Genomic DNA, 18,159 nt, shown 5'->3' with positions numbered 1-18,159 from the left:
GGTATGATAATGTTTGAGGAGGATCTAGTTTTAGTCTCTTGCCAAACAAGCAAGATTTGGACAGCTGTGCATTCTCTAAGCTGATACTCTTCTATTAAAATAATTCAAAGATTGTAGGGAAAACCATCCTTTTCCTTCCCTATTCGACCCTGAAAATTTTTTTTTTTCACACCTAGAAGTCTTATCAATGATGTCATCAGAACCAACAATTTCTGTCATTAATTGTTCCCTTATACATATGATGATATTTGGAATTTCATTCAACATGATGGCAGTATCTTAAACATTTCCATATTGAAAATTAATTAATAAATTTTCAAAGCAAGATGGAACTCTGAAGTCTCTTTTCGACCATAGCTGTATATCATCTGGTTTGAAAACAACTAATAGGAAAAAAAAGTAAATTACCAGCCACATATTATACATCCAGGAAATTAGAAGTGCTTATTTTATATAGCCTATTTTATAAGCTGAATCTTTATTCCCCTAAGAAACTGTCACTGAGTTTAATGATGCTGAAGTCCCATTAGCTTAAACCTCAAGTGTGTTGTATTGTGGTCATTTTGTATATATTTTGCTGTGCAAAGCTTTTAGCTTTCCTTTCACTGGTTAGGAACATTACCTGGCACTCACTCTGCAGTATAGGTATGCATTATTCAGAGTTTCTGAAAGCATCAGAGGTATTGACAGAACCATCTTATAGCCTCTCTGTGTTGGCAGAATCTTTCATTTTTGCTGTTTTTCTGAGTAGCATCAATTATTAAAATGTTCATGAAGCTGGAATTGTTCCCAGGTATTTTTGGACACATGTTTTTCTGAAAAGATGGTATCAAAAGGATTTGATGGTATCAACTGATTTGTTTTGTTTCCTTGCTAGGTGGTATCTTGGCCAACAAACAGAATTGCTTTGATGACTTTCAGTGTGCTGCCAAATACCTCATCAAGGAAGGCTACACATCCCCAAAGAAGCTGACTATTAATGGAGGCTCAAATGGGGGCCTCTTAGTTGGTAAGAACTGCTTGTCTATTTCCCAGATTTGGTGCTGGGCTTATCAAAGTAATCAGACAAAAATTGATGAGATCTGCCTGTCAAAAGTTGCCAGAATGTCAATGCATTAATGTATACCAGGTGTTAAATATGTACAGTAGTACTTCATTTGCTGTTTGCATAGGACATTGGAATTCTGTAGTTCTCTGGAAAAGCCCCACACGTGTGGTAAGAGCTAACCCTGTGGTAGAATCACAGACAGAAAGTAAGAATGGTTGCAAAAACATGGAGGTTTTTTATCTTTCTTTCTTCAGGTTAACCATTTCAAAATAACCACTGACCTATTAATTTATGTAGCACTGGGAAAACTGTGTGTGGTCTGTTACAAATGCATCTTGTTCACTTAAAATTCACTGCTGTGTTCTTAAATTCAAGAAAATTAATAGCCTCCTCTTAAACAGAAGTCTTGTCACAGAAAGATCTCATATTCTGAGCAGTCTAGGAGCTACAAAATCTATTTCTAATGAGATCGTTATCTGAAAGTAACAGAAGAAAAAGGAAGGTGATTTTTTGTGCAATTTTGAAAGGAACATGAGACATACAGTAATAGTATCAGGGTCTGTTTGCCTTTTTTTAAGCAGTATGAAAGGTGACAGTATGACAGATTTGAGCTACTTATGTGAGAAGGGGATAAAAAAGGCACCTCAAATTCATGAACCACTGAATTATAGAAGATGAGCAGTTTTCCTAGGCCTACTCTTCTTTTGTATTTATTAGCTGCTGTATACTGACTCTATTGATTTTATTCTGTTTTTCAGTGAATTAGCATCCAGCATGAGAAACAGAATTTGGAATTATATGGATCTTTGGTCTAAGCCATCTTGGCTAGACCTGCATTATTATTTTTAAAAAGCAATTGTTTTAAAGATCAAGTAACAAGTACTTGTAAAGCTGTATTTTGGCTTTTGCTTATATGCTTCTCAATAACAAGTGGCAGAAGGTGTTTGTGCATTTAAAATAGAAATGGCTGAATATGACAAGGGATTAAAGGCTTTGTACTCCATTTGGAAATACAAGCAGTGCACAAGTCAGTTTTATGTTGGGCCTAAATACATAGTTGGAAGTGCAGTTAAACTTTGAATATATTGCATAGCTTCTGAAAATACTTTTTTATTGTTATGTGGACTTCAGCTTCAGTCAGGAGGAGATTCATCCTACCCAGCTTCAGTAATAAAACCCCCTGGATTACTGGCTGAACTGTTCAGCTGGGCTCCTGTGTCAATAAGGGGAAGCAAGTGACAACTACAGGAAATACATCACCTGTAGGAGACAGGTGTTGGGAATCTAGACCTTCCTGCTCTAAAAAATTTTGTTAGAATCCTTCCCTTGAATTTACTGGTAGATTACAGTCAAGCAGGATTTCCATGCTCTTGATGAGCCAGATAGGTATTTTCCTTGACTGAGTAGAATTAGGTGAATTCAGAAATTCTTATAAGGTCCTTTTTATCAAAGCAAAAATAAATTTTGCAATAGTTATTGATGCAACATTAGAGATCATAACTCATCCTGTAGGTTCAAAGACCCACTGCCACATTTTCTTCTTTCTTATTTATTGAAGAAAGAGCTGACAAGGAAGAGTATTGTCACTCTTCCAAAATACTGTTTCCTTTCAGTCAGACTAACAGGAGGTGACTGAGGACTGCAGAGCCCTGAGCTCATCTTGCCTCATTCAACTGCAAAACAAGACTTCCTTGTCCTGCAGTGTGATCCCCAAGCTGAGCAGAGCAGCACAGCTGTGAGCTGAAAACCTCCCTGCAAATGCAGTGTTTGACCTCTCATGTTTGCCTGGACAAAACTAGGTCTGACATTTTGAGGGCTTATTTTCATACTGAATTTTAAAACCCAAAGTTATGTACAGGGGCATAAAATACACAAATTAATTGTTGTTCCAGATTCCACTTTATTAATGCATATAATTATTATGGCTAATTGAAAAGGTCATGTGCATGGATGAGTGTCTCCATACTTCAGATTTCTCACTGAAGTAACTACGTAAGGAACTAGCAAGGAGCAATTTCTTCCAAAATCCTGAGCAACAGACAGTGCTTCAAGAGACACTCTGAAATAAAGAGTATTAAAGTAAAATGTTATGCTAGTTTTTTTGTCTTTTGTTCCTACCACAATACAATTTATGTTCATAAAAGAAAATAGCTTGAAGAGGAGGGATCTGATCTTTAGGTTAAAACCTGAAGATCATTTACATAGCATCTCTTTAAGGCACTATATGTACCTATGGAAATTACTCATAATTCTAGCATAGTTACATATCAGAGATGACCAGAAGCAAAATTTCATTTTTCAGAAAGTTTAAATGAAGAAAATAGGGTGTAGTGTAAACTCTTGGCAGAGACAGACAGATCACAGGAGACTGATGAGCAAATTGGTTCCAGTGTTAAGATTAGCAATGACATTTTTCCATGCTCATCAGAGGCAGGAAGCTGGCCAGATGATCTGTGGGACTCGCAGGTTAGTGAGATGTAAAAGGAGCATTAAAGGAAATTAATTGCAAAGCAGAACAACTAAATGGTCTGTTTGTTTTGATGTTCCCTCCTGAGGAGAGGGTGGGGGTTCCCTGCATGGGTCTGTCTTCATGGGGAATATTCTGGGGAGCTGACACCAGTTGAAGCATCAGCAGGAAAGACTTTGGAATTAATCAATCCATGAAAAGTGGTGTGTTGCCAGGGCCAGATGGTGCACATGCAGGATCCTAAGTGAACTCTGGTATGAAATTGCAGGCTACTAAGCCTGAATATCTGAGGAACAGAAGGGGGCAAGTGTAATGCCAAGTTTTAAATGGTTCATGGTGATCCACAAGCTGCAGATGAGTAAATCTGACTTCTCTAATGGGCAAGCTAATAAATGAATACCAATAAATAATAGCTGACATAAAAGAAAGAATTTTGCAGGCTGAAGTTGCAGCTTTCAAATGTATTGGAGCTATCTGAAGGAGTCAGGCTGGATATGGGTCTTGTAACAGTGATCTAGGTGAGGAGCTATTCTTGGATTTTCAAAAGCTGTGAAAGAAAGTCCTTGCTGAGCTGGAAGCAAAGTCATGTCATAGCAATGTCATGGTTAGCAGGAGGCAAAGAGTGGTGATAATCAATCCATTTTCACAATGGACAAAAATGAGATAAGAGTAATCCGGGAAAGATCATACCTACATGTGGATGCACAGTGAATAGTTCTGAATTAATTAAGGGATTCTGGGATCCCTTGTAGTGAAAATTTCAGTGCTCTTGTTTCTTAAAATTCAAAAAAGGCAGGGGAATTTGTAAAATCATCAGGGAAAAGGTTTAAATCAAGAAACAGGAATTGGAATTTAAGAACTTACAGGCTGTGATGAACACTGGATGAATAAACAGTAAGAGAGGAAACAGTTGTATTTACAGAGGATATGTATTTAATGGCTGTTTAATCGAATAGCTGAAGCTAACTCCAGCTTGCAGAAAACTGAAATAGCTAATTAATCAGATAATAATTTACAGGAGAGATCTCCCAGTTGCCACTCTTATGCCTTGAACATTCAGCTTGATAGGTCTACTGCCGATGTTTTTAAAATATTTGAGGCAAGCATTATTCTTAAAGAAATTGTCCCTTCCAGTTGTTGGAAGATAAAAATTGTAGAACAAGAAAATACCGCAGCAATTCACTTTGTTGATTTGAGGATATTGCACTGATTTTGTAATAGTCTGCTTTTAACAAAACTCTTTTCTTATGGGTTTACATAGTAATTATGGAAGACAACTTTCATCAGGAAATGGAGGGGCTTTTGATCCTTAGTGCCCTTTTCTTTCTTGAAACTAATATTAAAAGTTTAAACAGCGAATGGTTTAGGTACCTTCAGTTCAGTAGTTCAAAATCTCACGTGCTTTAAAAGTTGATTTCTCTTTCAGTCCCAATTTGGTGGTTTGAAAGGCAGTTTTCATAGAACGACATGTTTGGTGTCTGAAGAGCACAGAAATGGCTCTTAAGTTCTTTTGAACGTACCATTTTTCAGAGTTATGTTTTTTATCCATTTTTGTATTTGCTTACAGTTTTGCTTGAAACTGCATTTGACTTCATATGCACTGACAGCCTACTCCCAGTACAACCTTGTAGTGAACCTTTTACTGTTGAACTTAATTCTTTAAGACCTGAATACTAATGGCTTTGTTCTCCTGCTGAAGCTGCGTGTGCCAATCAGCGCCCTGACCTGTTTGGCTGTGCCATTGCCCAAGTGGGAGTGATGGACATGCTGAAATTCCACAAGTACACCATCGGCCATGCCTGGACCACTGACTATGGTTGTTCTGACTGTAAGGAGCAGTTCGAATGGCTGCGCAAGTGAGTGCATTCACATCCTTTCTGTGGCTGTTAAAACACACAGTCTGCTCAAACCTTTCCAGTTGTCATGATCAATATCTGTTCTAGTGATTACTTATCATTTCCCACACTGAATTTGGGAGTTCAGCATTCCCTTACAAGTCAGTTTTGAACCAAAGTCCAGTTGAATCAAGTGGTCCTGTTTTCAAAGACCTTGTGCTCCTAGCAGCTTTTAACAGCTCATAAGGTTTTCTTTCTGAATAATGACTCTTTTAGGCTATTACAACAGAATATTCTCAAGTGGACCACTACATCAATTGTATTTTTTACCATGAGGGAGAGACAGTCACCATTGTGAATTGTATAATACAGTGTGGGTTGGATTTATTTGTACTAAACCATAATAGGATGTTAATTAATTTCTCAGCTTCTGTTGAGAGTCTCAATTTCCCTGTTTCCAGCAGGATGGATCCTGTTATGGACTTGACAGGTTTCCCTGCAGTTTCCCTGCTGGCTTCTCTTGATGTTTTGGACATTCCTGTGAGATGTACACATACATCTCTCTTAGAAATAAAGAAATATACTTGCTTTACATTTCAGAGCCAGAGATCTGTGGCCCCTATTGCATGTCAGTTGCCATCAGCACAATTCTGATTAATGTAACTGAGAACTTATTCTGAGTGCTAACAAACGCCACTGTGATGGTTTCAGTAGGAAAGGACCTTCTTGTTGGGTCTTGAGAAAAGAGATATGGAAACATCTGTGTGTTTTTCTCAGGTACTCTCCACTTCACAATGTCAAGCTGCCAGAAGAAGATGGCATCCAGTATCCCTCCACGCTGCTGCTCACAGCAGACCACGACGACCGCGTGGTCCCGCTGCACTCTCTGAAGTTCATCGCCACCCTGCAGTACATCGTGGGCCGGAGCAGCAAACAAACCAATCCCCTTCTCATCCACGTTGACACCAAGGCTGGCCATGGAGCAGGAAAGCCAACTGCTAAAGTTATAGAAGAAGTGTCAGATATGTTTGCTTTTGTAGCACGATGTCTAAATCTAGAGTGGATTGAATAGGAAAAGTGCTTATTACTGTCTCCTTTAGAAAACAAGGGCTTTAACATTAAAGAACAGCAACACTACAACATGGTGTAGTACTTACATTTAAGAACTACAGTTTAATATTTTATTGATCCAACCTGCTATGGAGTTTTCATCTGTGCTTCCCTCTTTTTGGCATTTCTTTGATTTTTTTTCTACTGCATTCCAAATTCCATTTTGAAAAGCATGTTCAAAAAAATAGCTGAGCTACTCTCAGTACTGTTGTGAAAATTTAGATTTCAAAATTAGTGCTATTTGAGCTTATTTCCTGTAAACAGTTTTAATGTATTTCACCTATAAACATATCCAGATCATTTGTAATTAAATGTAAGTACTGTTCACATACAAGATCTCTGAGCATATTTTATTTACACAGTAATTTATTTAAGAATGTAAATTGAAGGTGTTCAGTGATAACCATGAAAAACTGAAGAGATGGTAATCCAGTTAAGTCAAATATTATTAAAAAGCTTATATTACATTCTGTTCATAAACGTGTTACAGTCTATAATAATGATTTTGCTAAATTGTTCTTTCTTTCCAAAGAGACTTCAAAATGTCACCAGTCTTCTCTTCTGCAATTTATTTCTGCACAGAAGAGTGGAGGCTGAAAAACTTGATGAAATCTTAGATTCTCACTGTAATCTCAGTCAAGCTATACAGATGATCTCCAACAACCCATATGAAATTATTTCTTTGACTGTTTCTGAAGAGTAGACCAGGCACTGATTCAAGTAAATGAACAAAATATAAACCAACACAAAACAAAATACAGAACTCCACTCCAACCCAAAGCCACAGCTTTGTCCAGATTATTCAGGTTCCGTTTTTTGCTGATGCTTCTCACAGGACATTCTCTAACAAGGCAAAATCTGAACATGCATATATAACCTAGTTTTGGCTGCTAAACAGCAAAAGCTCATAGTCATACTCCCTTGTGATTTGACACAGGCACATTATTTGAACTGCCATTTTTCCCATCTAGGTGTAGAGCTGCAAAGTAGATGTGAGCATTTGCTTCCTGTTTAATCTCTGATGCACTGCAGGAATTACAGTTTGATTTTGCACAGAAAAAAATATTCTATCAACTATTATTAGTCTTGCTGCCCCTCCACAAAACATCAGTGTTTCTCATTTTTGGATGAACTGATGTAATCTTCCAGAGTCATGCTTGTCTGTACATTCATACTTAGACCCTAAGGACAGTATTTTTACTCTGGGCTCAGGAGTTTTATCTCTAAACAAACAGTGTCTTGGTGCAGGAAGAGGAAGGAGTGGTATTTAAAAGAGAGGGCAATGCTCTAAAGAGCAGCAAAATTAAAATAAATTTGTACCAGAGTCACTCTGTGTTTCCCTGATGATCTGGACTTCTTCTGATTCTCTCTGGAGTCCAGGAAAGATTATCCTCTCCAGGCCCTTATTAGGTATGGCTAATTTGATTTTAGGAGAAAATAAAAAATTATTTCTGCTTTCATATGAAGTACCACATGTAAAACCTGTGTGTGATTTGGGGTTTATTTGGGACCCACAGGCATTAGAGTTGTTTACAAGATACTCTGTAAACTTTTGCACTCTGATCACAGCATTGAATTAAACAATCAGAGTAGAGAGTTGAGGGAGGGTTGATTTTTTTTTTTCCTTCCAGGCTGTGAAAACAGGGTACAGATTCAGCACCGTCCCTTTTCCCAGAGGTGCATGAATTGCTTTCTTTGATCATCCAGAAATTTTCAACAGCTTTCCCACGTGGCAGAAACAAAGCACATAAAGCCATGCCATCTCCATTTGAAATATTCATAGTTGTGGCATGTAGCCTTCTATAGAATGTGTGGTTTCTGTCAAGAGGGCAGTACCCAGTTCACCTTTGCAGGAAGTGGAAGCATGGTCCTCAGACATTCAAGAAATAGAGCTGAACTGTGTCCATGCATTGAATTGCAAATACCTGAGTACAGCCAGCTCAGTCATCTCTAGGCCTGTTCCTAAAAATGCTTTTCCTTGTTCTCCAGTTGCTCAAGCACAAAACTTCTGGCACAGGTTAAAAGTAACTCCTTTTCCTTGTGAAGCTTTCTGTTTAGGCTGAGTTCCCTGAATGACTCCGTGTCATGACAGATGACCCATAATCTGGGCACTTTGGAAACAAACATTTCTGTGAGTGGCAGTCAGAAGTACTGAACGTGGAGCTGCTTGCTGGAGACACCACTCACAAAGTAAATGTTGCAGAGTACTGGAAAGGCATTGTGTTTCTCTGATAGGGTCACCATGTCAACATTTATTTGATCTTAATCAGCTGTGCCACATTCAGGATTCAGGTGCCAAAAAAATGATGTTGCAAAGCTGTCCTGTTACCTGAGTTGCTGATTTGAGGCAGACAGGGTCATACTCCAACTGGAATCTGTAATTAAGTCTGAGTGAGTAATGCTTTTGTAATATAGTGGGATTTAAACCTTTGGGGTTTTGATTAAATAGACCTGGAGACAAACTATTCCTGCTGTATAAAACATAATGAAATTTCTATTAGTCTAGTTTCAAGGTTATTCTCTCTATAGTGGAAGTGCTATTTTATGAAGATACTCTTGTATCTTGTTTTATGGTGTCTATTTCCAGTATGTGAAGCAAAATTCACAAGCTGGGCAAGGTAACCTCCCAGATATCTGCTTTTTCAAAACCACCTTAGAAAAATAAATACTGATGTTTTGCACCAAGATCCAAACCCCCCAAAAAAGCCCTGTAAGAGGCTTATGTTGCATGACAAAAATCTGGCTTTATGTAGAAATAAATGAACTTTTTACATAATTCTCCTAATAGTCTTTACAACTGATGTAAAGATATCTTAGTTGTCTTTCCTCCCATGAATGTACATTTGCATTAGAGTTGATTTATGTGAAAAAAGTCAGAAGTATTTTTAAAAGCTGAGAGTCTTCATATTCTTTACAGAGAGAGAGATTTGAATTCCTTTGCATTGGAGTTGATTTACATTTTGGTAGCTGCAAAAAAAGATAGATGTGTATGTATAGATATATTTATGTGTTTGTATGCACTGATTTCAGCTGGGAGCTGCACTCTATAGCCTAGGGATGGAAGAGGGCAGCTGGCAGTGGGTATGTAAGAATAAAGGCTGCTCAAGAGAGAATTTGGGGATAGATACCTGTCCCTAGCACCTGGAGCTTCTGGAGCGGGGTTTTCCTGACTTGGCTCTGCTTTGCCATCTGTCTGTAGGGAGGCAGAAAGATGAGCAGCAGCACTTCTGGACTCAGCACAGCCAGCAGCAGCTTTCAGAGATCAGTGTTGCCAGGTCATTTATTTATTTTTAGCCTGAGGTTGCCCCTCAGGATTGCCTAAAGATCTGCTTATAGACTTCCTGACAGTCTCCTGTGAAAGGGGTTTTCCAAGCTGAGTAGGATTTAGGGGGAAGGCCAAGGGAGGGACTTGGAAGCCAGGCTAATAAACAACAGACAGTTTTCTGCCAAGGTCTTCTACTTTTAAAATCTTTAGTAGACCACTTTTGTGTAATTGTCTCTTTGTACAGACCTCTCAGAATGTGGATAGGTTTGAACAGCCAGGTTTGGCATCTTTGTTCATTTTTCCTTGTGTTAATTACTTCTGCCTTCAGATATGCCAGGAGAGAAGGAAAGAAAAAAAAAGGCATTACTCAGGCTTTTTTTAGCTTGCTCTTGCAGAAGAGTGATGTGGGGTAGCCTTCCAGTTCTCATGTCCCTGAAGGTAACTATAGTGTGTCCTCAAGATAGCATTATCCACGAATAGAAAATTCTGAGTAAGTTCATGTCTTCAGTTTATTCACAGGAGGGCAATCCTAGTGACAGAGCCCCTCAGTGCAAGCTGGATTAGCTACTGGCACAGAAATTTACTGAAATTCTGGACTAAGAGGACTGTGGTTTGACTGTTTCTCCCAATTTTCAATAAGAATAACTGAAAACTCAACATTTAAAGCCAAAGCAAAGCCATAATGTATTAGTGAGAATCTCTTTTCTGTTGACATCCCTCTGCCTTGTTACCAGGAGTAAAGGAGGCAAAGAACAAACTTTGTGCTCATGCCCTTACCCATTGCAGTGGAAGTTTAATGCTGAAAGTCTGAATAGCAAGAGTCAGAGTGTGGTGACTTCACTAAACATTTCCAGCTGGCCACATGCTGCTCAGAAAACTCTTATTTGTGTTTGTGCACTGCTTTCAATGCCTCCCAGGCCTTCTGTGTGCAAAAAGGAAGGAGCTATTATTCTTGAAGCCCCTAAGGTGGGAGAACACATGCTGTTTTAAGCAAGATGTGTCCTAGGTAGGTATTTGGTAGTGCTAACTACCATGAACATATTAAATAACAGAGGAGTTTATTCATTAGTTAGTTTTACACCAGTTAAGGCAATTTTTTACAAGTTTGGGGAATGCTTAGCTGGTGAAAAACTGTTACCCATGCTGATTTATTATTTTAGGCCATTTCTAGTGTGCAACAAGAGCATGTCATTGTGGCACCAAGTGACAAAATGCTGTGACTTGGACTATTGTTTCCTTCCTGAGGAAGAAACTGAATAAAGAGCTTGGGCATTTGACTCTTCAGAATCCTTTGGAACAGCAACAGAATCAGATAAACAATACTTATTGTCTTCTGATTGTTTCAAATGAAACAGTGTCATTTCAAAACAACAAGATGTGTTGTTTTCTGGTAGTACTGCTGTTTCAGAGGAAGCTCTGCTGTAGAACAAGCTTTGTGATCTAGGTGTGTGCAGATATTTCTTTCAGTAAAAAGAAATACTGGGCCAGGTTGTTAAATACTTCCTACTTCATATATTTAGTGTCCATAATTAACATTTTGCTGCTGAAACTTTGGTTTAGTTTAAAGTTTCTCAGCATTAAAACCATGTTTTCATCATAAGTGGCATAAAGCTGTAGACCTAAGACCATTGATAGGGGACCCCAGCTTCAGCTCCTGAATGGGTTACCTTTCATTTTGTGTTTCACTGAGTAGGCACAGGTAGAATCATAAAATGGTTTTGTTTGGAAGGGACCTTAAGGATCATCCAGGTCCAACTACCCTGCTCTGGGCAGGCACACCTTCCACTAGACCAGGATGCTCAGGATCCCATCCAACATGGTCTTGAACACTTAAAGAAAGAGGCATTCACAGCTTCTCTGGATGACCTGTTCAGTGCCTCACCACCCTCATATGAAGAGTTTATTCCTAATATCTAATCTAAACCTACCCTCTTGGTTTGAAGCCATTCCCCCTTGTCCTCTCACTACGTGCCCTAGTACAAAGTCTCTCTCCATCTTTCTTGTAGGCTTCCTACCTGTACTGAAAGGCCACAGTTGGGTCAGCCCAAAGCTGCTTTTTTCAGACTGAGCTAGAAAAACTTCACATAACAGTAAAACAGTGAAATGAGTGAGAGTAGATGATCACTGCCTGTAGACTGAAGATCTTGAGAAACCTCTGTGGTTGACTGTATGTAAACAAGCCTCCAGCTGTTATTTGAAATTAAAGGGATTACTTTTCCTAATTAGAGATGCTCAGCTCTCCTTGAGCTTCAAGGAAGTCTGGCTCCAAATCTGAACTTCATAAGAGCACACATCACTCAAAATGCCAAAAAGCAAAAGCAGTTCTTGAAATTCCCCATCTTTGTAATGTGGTAATCCTTCAGCAAAGCTTCAGCTGCCAAGGACAAACTGGAAAACATCCTCCTCTCACAGATGACAGTCACTCACACAACAACCCAGTCATTAAATAGTTTGCTGCCATGGGCCTGCTGCCCAATCCTCCTGCCTGGTGGAGCCTTCCAGGCACTGCGATTGTGAGAGGAAGTCAAATGAGGGGGAAGGGTACCAAATTTACAGAATTGCTTCCAGCTAATGAGTTAGACAGTTACTGAGAACATTTCATTGGAGAATTTGGATTGTTTTCATTATCTTTGATACTTGTTCCATGTTAGGATCTGATTAGTGGGAGATGCCTCTCCTGAATTAAGGTTCAAGAAAGAAGTCTGGTGTTAATTATTTTTGCCTGGCTGCCATGGTAAAATTCAGAAGTTGTTACCTCAGTCTGTGCCAGGGGAGGTTCAGATTGAACATTGAAAATAATTTCTTCACAGAAAGGGTTGTTAAGCATTGGAATGGACTGCCCAGGGGAGTGCTGGAGTCACCATCCCTGGAGGTGTTCAGGAAACAGCTGGACTCATTGCTGTGGTGTAGTTAACAAGGTAGTGAACAATCAAAGGTCAGAGGTCTTTTCCAACCTAAATGATTCTGAATGCTTGATCCTGTGACCTGGGTCTTGTCTGTGGAGAAAAATGGGCTTACATAGGAACTTGGGAAATAAATTTGGAATTTGAGGTGTCCAGGACCACATGCCCTGCCTCAGCAGAGGGCCTGAGTGCTGCCAAATTACAGAGGCTACCTTTCTCTGCCTTTAAACATCTGCACTCAAAGCTATTTTTTCCCAAGTTTTTTAGCCTGCTCATCTCATTTGTGGGTTTTCTCCACTGTTCAGGATGACAGCAGACATCTAGGGAAGCTAATTACTCTTCTGTCAAGCCCTCAAAGGCTGCACAAGCCTTTTGGGAGAACATGTCATCTTTCTCTCTAGCACAGATTTTGATGCAAATACCAGTTTAGCTTAGAAGCCAGCTTCCCAGGGGTTTTCCTCCCTGCAAGAGAGGCATGGAGCTCATCTTCCTGCCCTGCCAACCCAGGACCACACAGACCTATAGATAAGGGAGATGCCACAAGCAAGGAGACCCCCTGGACCAGCAAGAGCAGCCAAGGCAAGGAAAGCTGGGGAGCCCCAGTTTCTACAGAATTACCAAAATTCTGCCACTGGCTCATTTGTTTCAGTGTCCTGCTGGCCTGTAAAGTGTGAGGCTGGCAGGAAACAGCCTGGCCTGTCGTTCAGTGCCAGCCTGGAGCAGTCCTGCTCAGGTCAGGCCTTTGCTAGAGCAGAGATCTCTGGCTACCAAGAGAGATTTCTGGCCTGCAGGAGAGATATTTTTGGAGGGAAGCAATGAACTGACAGGGTTTTCTGAGTGACAGCTTTAGACTTAAAAACCTGTCTGACACAGATCCTCCTGTTGACTCTGAGCCCATATCTTACAGCAGCAGCTTTGTCCTTCTCATTCTCCCATCCCATTCTCTCTGCACTGTTTTGCATGTTACAGGAATACCTAATTTTCTTTACCTTTGAGCTCTAAAAAGTGTTCTCATATTTCCTAATCACATTACACCTGATAATTTTTCATTCTTCCACCTTCTTGCTTTTTAGCTTTGTCTACTCTGAACTACCCAGAGCTTCAGCATCTGAGAATGTCTACAAAGCTTATGGCAAAACAAACAAGCTGCAGGCTAACACACACACATATGCAGAGAGAGACCTTTCCTTGGGGTTTTGCTTCATTTTCTCTCTTCTTTCTGTTCCAGATCACTTTTTAGAAATTCAGAAATCCCTTGGGCCAGTTTCTGAGGACTAGCTGTTCTCTTTGGGTGACATATGGTTGCCACAAGCGTGGCCCTCCTAAGGACTGTTTCACTCAAATGGCAGTTCTGGGATGCTGCAGGGACTGTGACAGCATGCTTATTATCCACAGACCACTGAATCTCCCCCATCAGGAATGTTTGGTGCTAGCATTAAAATTCCCGTTTTGCCCTCTGGTTGTAATCCCTGCTTTCGCTGTGCTTTCACCATCTGTTGCAAACTCCAGCTGTTGATTTTTAAAGAAACACTTTTGGAACATAAGAAAAACCTTCTCTCCAGTTGCTTCTGTGATAATTGGATGTCCTTACTTAACAAACAAGTAATGCCCAAGACATTCTGCTGCTCTGAACTTCCTCCTGGTCTGTTTAATCAGCTCCTCTAGCTGGAACTAGCTGTGGTTTAGCTTCTGTTGTTTTTTCCTTTCTCTCATTATTTCACCAGGGCAAGCTGTCCCCACAGACTGCTGCCACCTCTAGTGCATCTCCTCCATCTCATTCCTTGAAATTGCTAATGAAAAGATGCTGCCTGTGCATGCTTTCCACATTGGAAGATGGGAAGTTTGCAGAGCTTCCAGCCCCGATGGTGATTTCACCTCTACAGCAGCCACTTGTCCCAGTAATTGTCTCAGAGACACAGGGCCCCCAAGAAAATGTGGGCTTCTCCTCCTGCAAATTCTGTGCTGTTTTCATTTCAGCATCTCCTGCAGGCACACAAGTAGTATGTCTGGCATTTTCCTATTCTCATTTCAGGAAAACACAGCCAGCAAGATCTAAATCAAACCAAATCCAACAGAACGGAGGAGTCTGGGGATTCCTGAGAGTGAAACACCATCCCCCCCAACACAACTGAAAAATGACTGGCAGCAGAAGGCATTCCTCATCCAAAGCACAACAATCCGTGTGAATCTTCCCATTTTGGCAATGAACTTTCAGATCAGATCCAAAAGCAGCAGGGAAATTTTCACACTGGTGTAATTGTGAAGTTGCAGTGTAGATGGTACGAAAGAGCCCTCAAATACCTGTTGAGATATTTAAGTATACTTCACTTGGGTAGTTCTGCCACTTCTAATTTTGTGCCTATATTTAACTGAGTCATTGAGCAATGTGGGCACTGCAGGTCATTCATTATCAGAGCCACCCTCAGTGAACACATGTTGGGGACAAGGCAAAGGGACAAGGCCAGGGAGCTGCTGTGCCCCATCCCCAGGGAGGCCCCACCTGGCTCCAAGCCAGCAGCTCCCCCCAGGGAGCCCTGCAGGCATCCCTGACAGCATCTGAGAGCAGCAGAGAGCCTGAGACCCTCCTGCACCTGCTCACTTCAAGTCCTGGGAAGTCTAAGCCTTACCACAAAGGTGTGGACAGTCCCCTCTGAACTGGAGCAAATCACTTTCATGTACAATTTACTGTTTAAATCAAAGGGGAAAAAACCTCCAAACATCGTGGCTCTCAAGTCTCCATGACACATCCTGAGGATTGTTCACACTAGAAAGATGGTGGGAGACAAGTGAGGAAATGGTTGTAAAAAGGAAATATTTCCCTTCATTCTTAAACCCTTTCCAGCTCTTGCAGTCTGAAGCCATTTAAGATTTAAAAATTAATAAGATTATAAAGACTAATTTCACATGTTCTCTGAATGTGACACCCTACCACTGCTGGGATTTTTCAGCCAAGGGAATGCCCTTCTGTGCTCAGTCCTTGTGTGTCTTCATCCCCTTTGATGATCTGAGGGGACTTTGCTGCCCATGGGAAGGTTGAACAGCAGTGTTTGAAAGAGAGACACAGGTAAAATGCTCAGAGGTGGTTTTATGCAAAGGAATATGTGTGTACCTGTTCATTACTACTACTCCCTTACTACTTGGATTAATGCAAGGGCTATCAAGGAGTTCCCTGAGCTCTTTGCTTCCTAATGAAAACAAAACCAAACTTCTGGTGCCAGCTCGTTACTAGAAATGCCTTTAAATACCTACACATCCTTTGCTCTACTCACACGATTTCAAGCTGGCTTGACAACTGGCAATTAAGCTGAGATACTTTCATTCTTTTTTCTTCTCTCTTCTAACTTAACTGACTCTGCTGTAGATACTGACATTGATGCCAGCAGTCTCTGCCTTTTCACTGCCATTTTCCACCTCTGCTATTTGTGCAAATGTCCCTTTCAGTTTTCTGGTCAAACTCACATATATTGAGTTCAATGTCTTGCTGTTTGGTTTTTTTACTCACTGAAACACATGTCCTAAAATTCTTATTTAATTGTAGAAAAATTGTCCTTTGTCCAGGAAAAAAAAAAGCAAAAAGGCAAAAAAGCACATCTATTACAAAAGGGAGGAAATTAGAAAATGAAATTACTTGATTTTACCAACATTTTGTGAGACTCTTTGCCAACAATTCACTGAATGTGTCATGAACACATCACTATGTGGTCCTAAAATATGGAGTCCTGTTTGAGCATATTGTTGTTCACTGTCCTTCATGCTCTAAATAATCTTACATTACTCCAAAGCATTTATAAGCCCAGGAGAGATTTTTAGTGTGGTTCCACCTTTACTTTTATAAGGTTTCTTCAAAGAACGGGTCTGCTGCTGCTCCTCTGGTTTTTCCTGCCAGATTGTTGCTGAAAACATGTAAGCTCTCAACAGGAGCTAGAGCACAATAGCATTAATCAGTGCCTCCTGCCAAATCCTTGCCAGTTATAAACAGCACTTGGGGGATTATTTCTCAGCCTTGATTCAAAATCAATGACCTCTTGGTTATTACTTTAACTGCAGTGACAGTTCTGCTGGATGGAGAGACTTCCCCATGTGTCCTCAGCAGGATTTGTAGCAGTTACATTCTAGAATTCCTAAATCCATATTTGCGTGCAAGATTTTGCCATGTTTTAAGTCTCATCTTTAAATGCTTCTGCCCAGTGAAAGGGCTTTCCTTCTTTTCCCCTTTCTGTGTGCTTTGGTTTCTCTTTCTCTGACAGTCTCAGAGGCAGTGGGGAAAACTCTGATCCTCGAGGGCAAGTCTGAAACAGTAGTGAGAAATTGTGGGCTTCAGCCTCCTTCATGGTTTCCATTGTTCAGAAGCAAAGCCTGGCCCACAGTGACACAGCAGGAGCGGGGCAGGAGCCACCAGCGTCCCCAGGGCAGCTCAGTCCTTCCCTTCCCTTCCCTTCCCTTCCCTTCCCTTCCCTTCCCTTCCCTTCCCTTCCCTTCCCTTCCCTTCCCTTCCCTTCCCTTCCCTTCCCTTCCCTTCCCTTCCCTTCCCTTCCCTTCCCTTCCCTTCCCTTCCCTTCCCTTCCCTTCCCTTCCCTTCCCTTCCCTTCCCTTCCCTTCCCTTCCCTTCCCTTCCCTTCCCTTCCCTCCCATCAGGGGCTGCTCTGGGGATGCTCCAGGTGCCGTGAGCGTGCAGGGAGAGGCAGGAATGATTCCAGCAGTAAAGGGGACTGTGGGATGCTGTTCCTGCTGTGTTTCCCAGTAACTTTGCGGGGAGCCACATGTGCACTGAGCTCAGTTTAAAGGTGCTCAAGAGAAAGGTATGAGGAGCTCACTGGAAGGTTTCTCTTAAGCCATTCAGACAATTCAGGTTATACCATCTCATTTTTAGTTTCTTCTTGCCCACTTATCATAGTGCTACAATGAATCTCATAGACACATCTTCAGAGGGAAATGGAAAATATATTTTAGTTTGCCAGCTACAAAAAGAAAAAAAAAAGATTAACGGCTCTTGTCAGCTCTGTTAACAATGTCTTTTGCAGATTTGTCCAATCTTGGTATTATTTTCATGCACAGTGAATTATTACCTATTGTCTCTGTCAAAAGCAAAAAATTTCAATTCTTTAGCAATGTGTTAAAACCTGAAAAAGAAAAATTGTGTTTCATAATTCCTGACAAGATTCCATTATGCTGAAAGGAAAAAGTTTTCTTCAATTTTACGTACCCAGATAAATGATGTCTTAAAGGCTGTGATGCCTCTGTTACACAAAGAATATTTTTCCACTTCAGAACAGTTACTCTTGGACCACACATCCATTACTGCCCTCCAAGTCTTTATTTCATCTAATATGGGAGTGTGTTCTATGGAAGACACATGATCACTTTCATATCACAGCAGAATTAATCAAAATATCACAAAGAATTTCTTTCTCTCAAAATCTTTAAATATAATCAATTCTAGACAGATATCTGTGATTTATAATGAGCAGATAAATCATAACCATCTGAATGAACTACACAATGCTATTTCATCATATAGGTTTGCACCCCTC

General features: G+C 40.5%; 1 protein-coding gene across 1 annotated transcript in view; it reads left to right on the top strand.

Annotated features, from left to right (window-relative positions):
• PREP (prolyl endopeptidase) overlaps nucleotides 1–7,008 on the top strand; it is an 84,871-nt gene extending 77,863 nt beyond the window's left edge. The window contains exons 13-15 of the mRNA XM_064709866.1: nucleotides 878–1,009; nucleotides 5,215–5,371; nucleotides 6,128–7,008. Coding sequence (XP_064565936.1) covers nucleotides 878–1,009; nucleotides 5,215–5,371; nucleotides 6,128–6,422 — 584 coding nt within the window. The 3' untranslated portion in view covers nucleotides 6,423–7,008. The remainder of the gene's footprint in view (nucleotides 1–877; nucleotides 1,010–5,214; nucleotides 5,372–6,127) is intronic.
• Nucleotides 7,009–18,159: the final 11,151 nt, after the last annotated feature.

This window comes from Zonotrichia leucophrys, chromosome 3, assembly GCF_028769735.1.
Source record: "Zonotrichia leucophrys gambelii isolate GWCS_2022_RI chromosome 3, RI_Zleu_2.0, whole genome shotgun sequence".
NCBI lineage: Eukaryota > Metazoa > Chordata > Aves > Passeriformes > Passerellidae > Zonotrichia > Zonotrichia leucophrys.
This window is presented reverse-complemented; position numbering and strand designations above follow the sequence as displayed.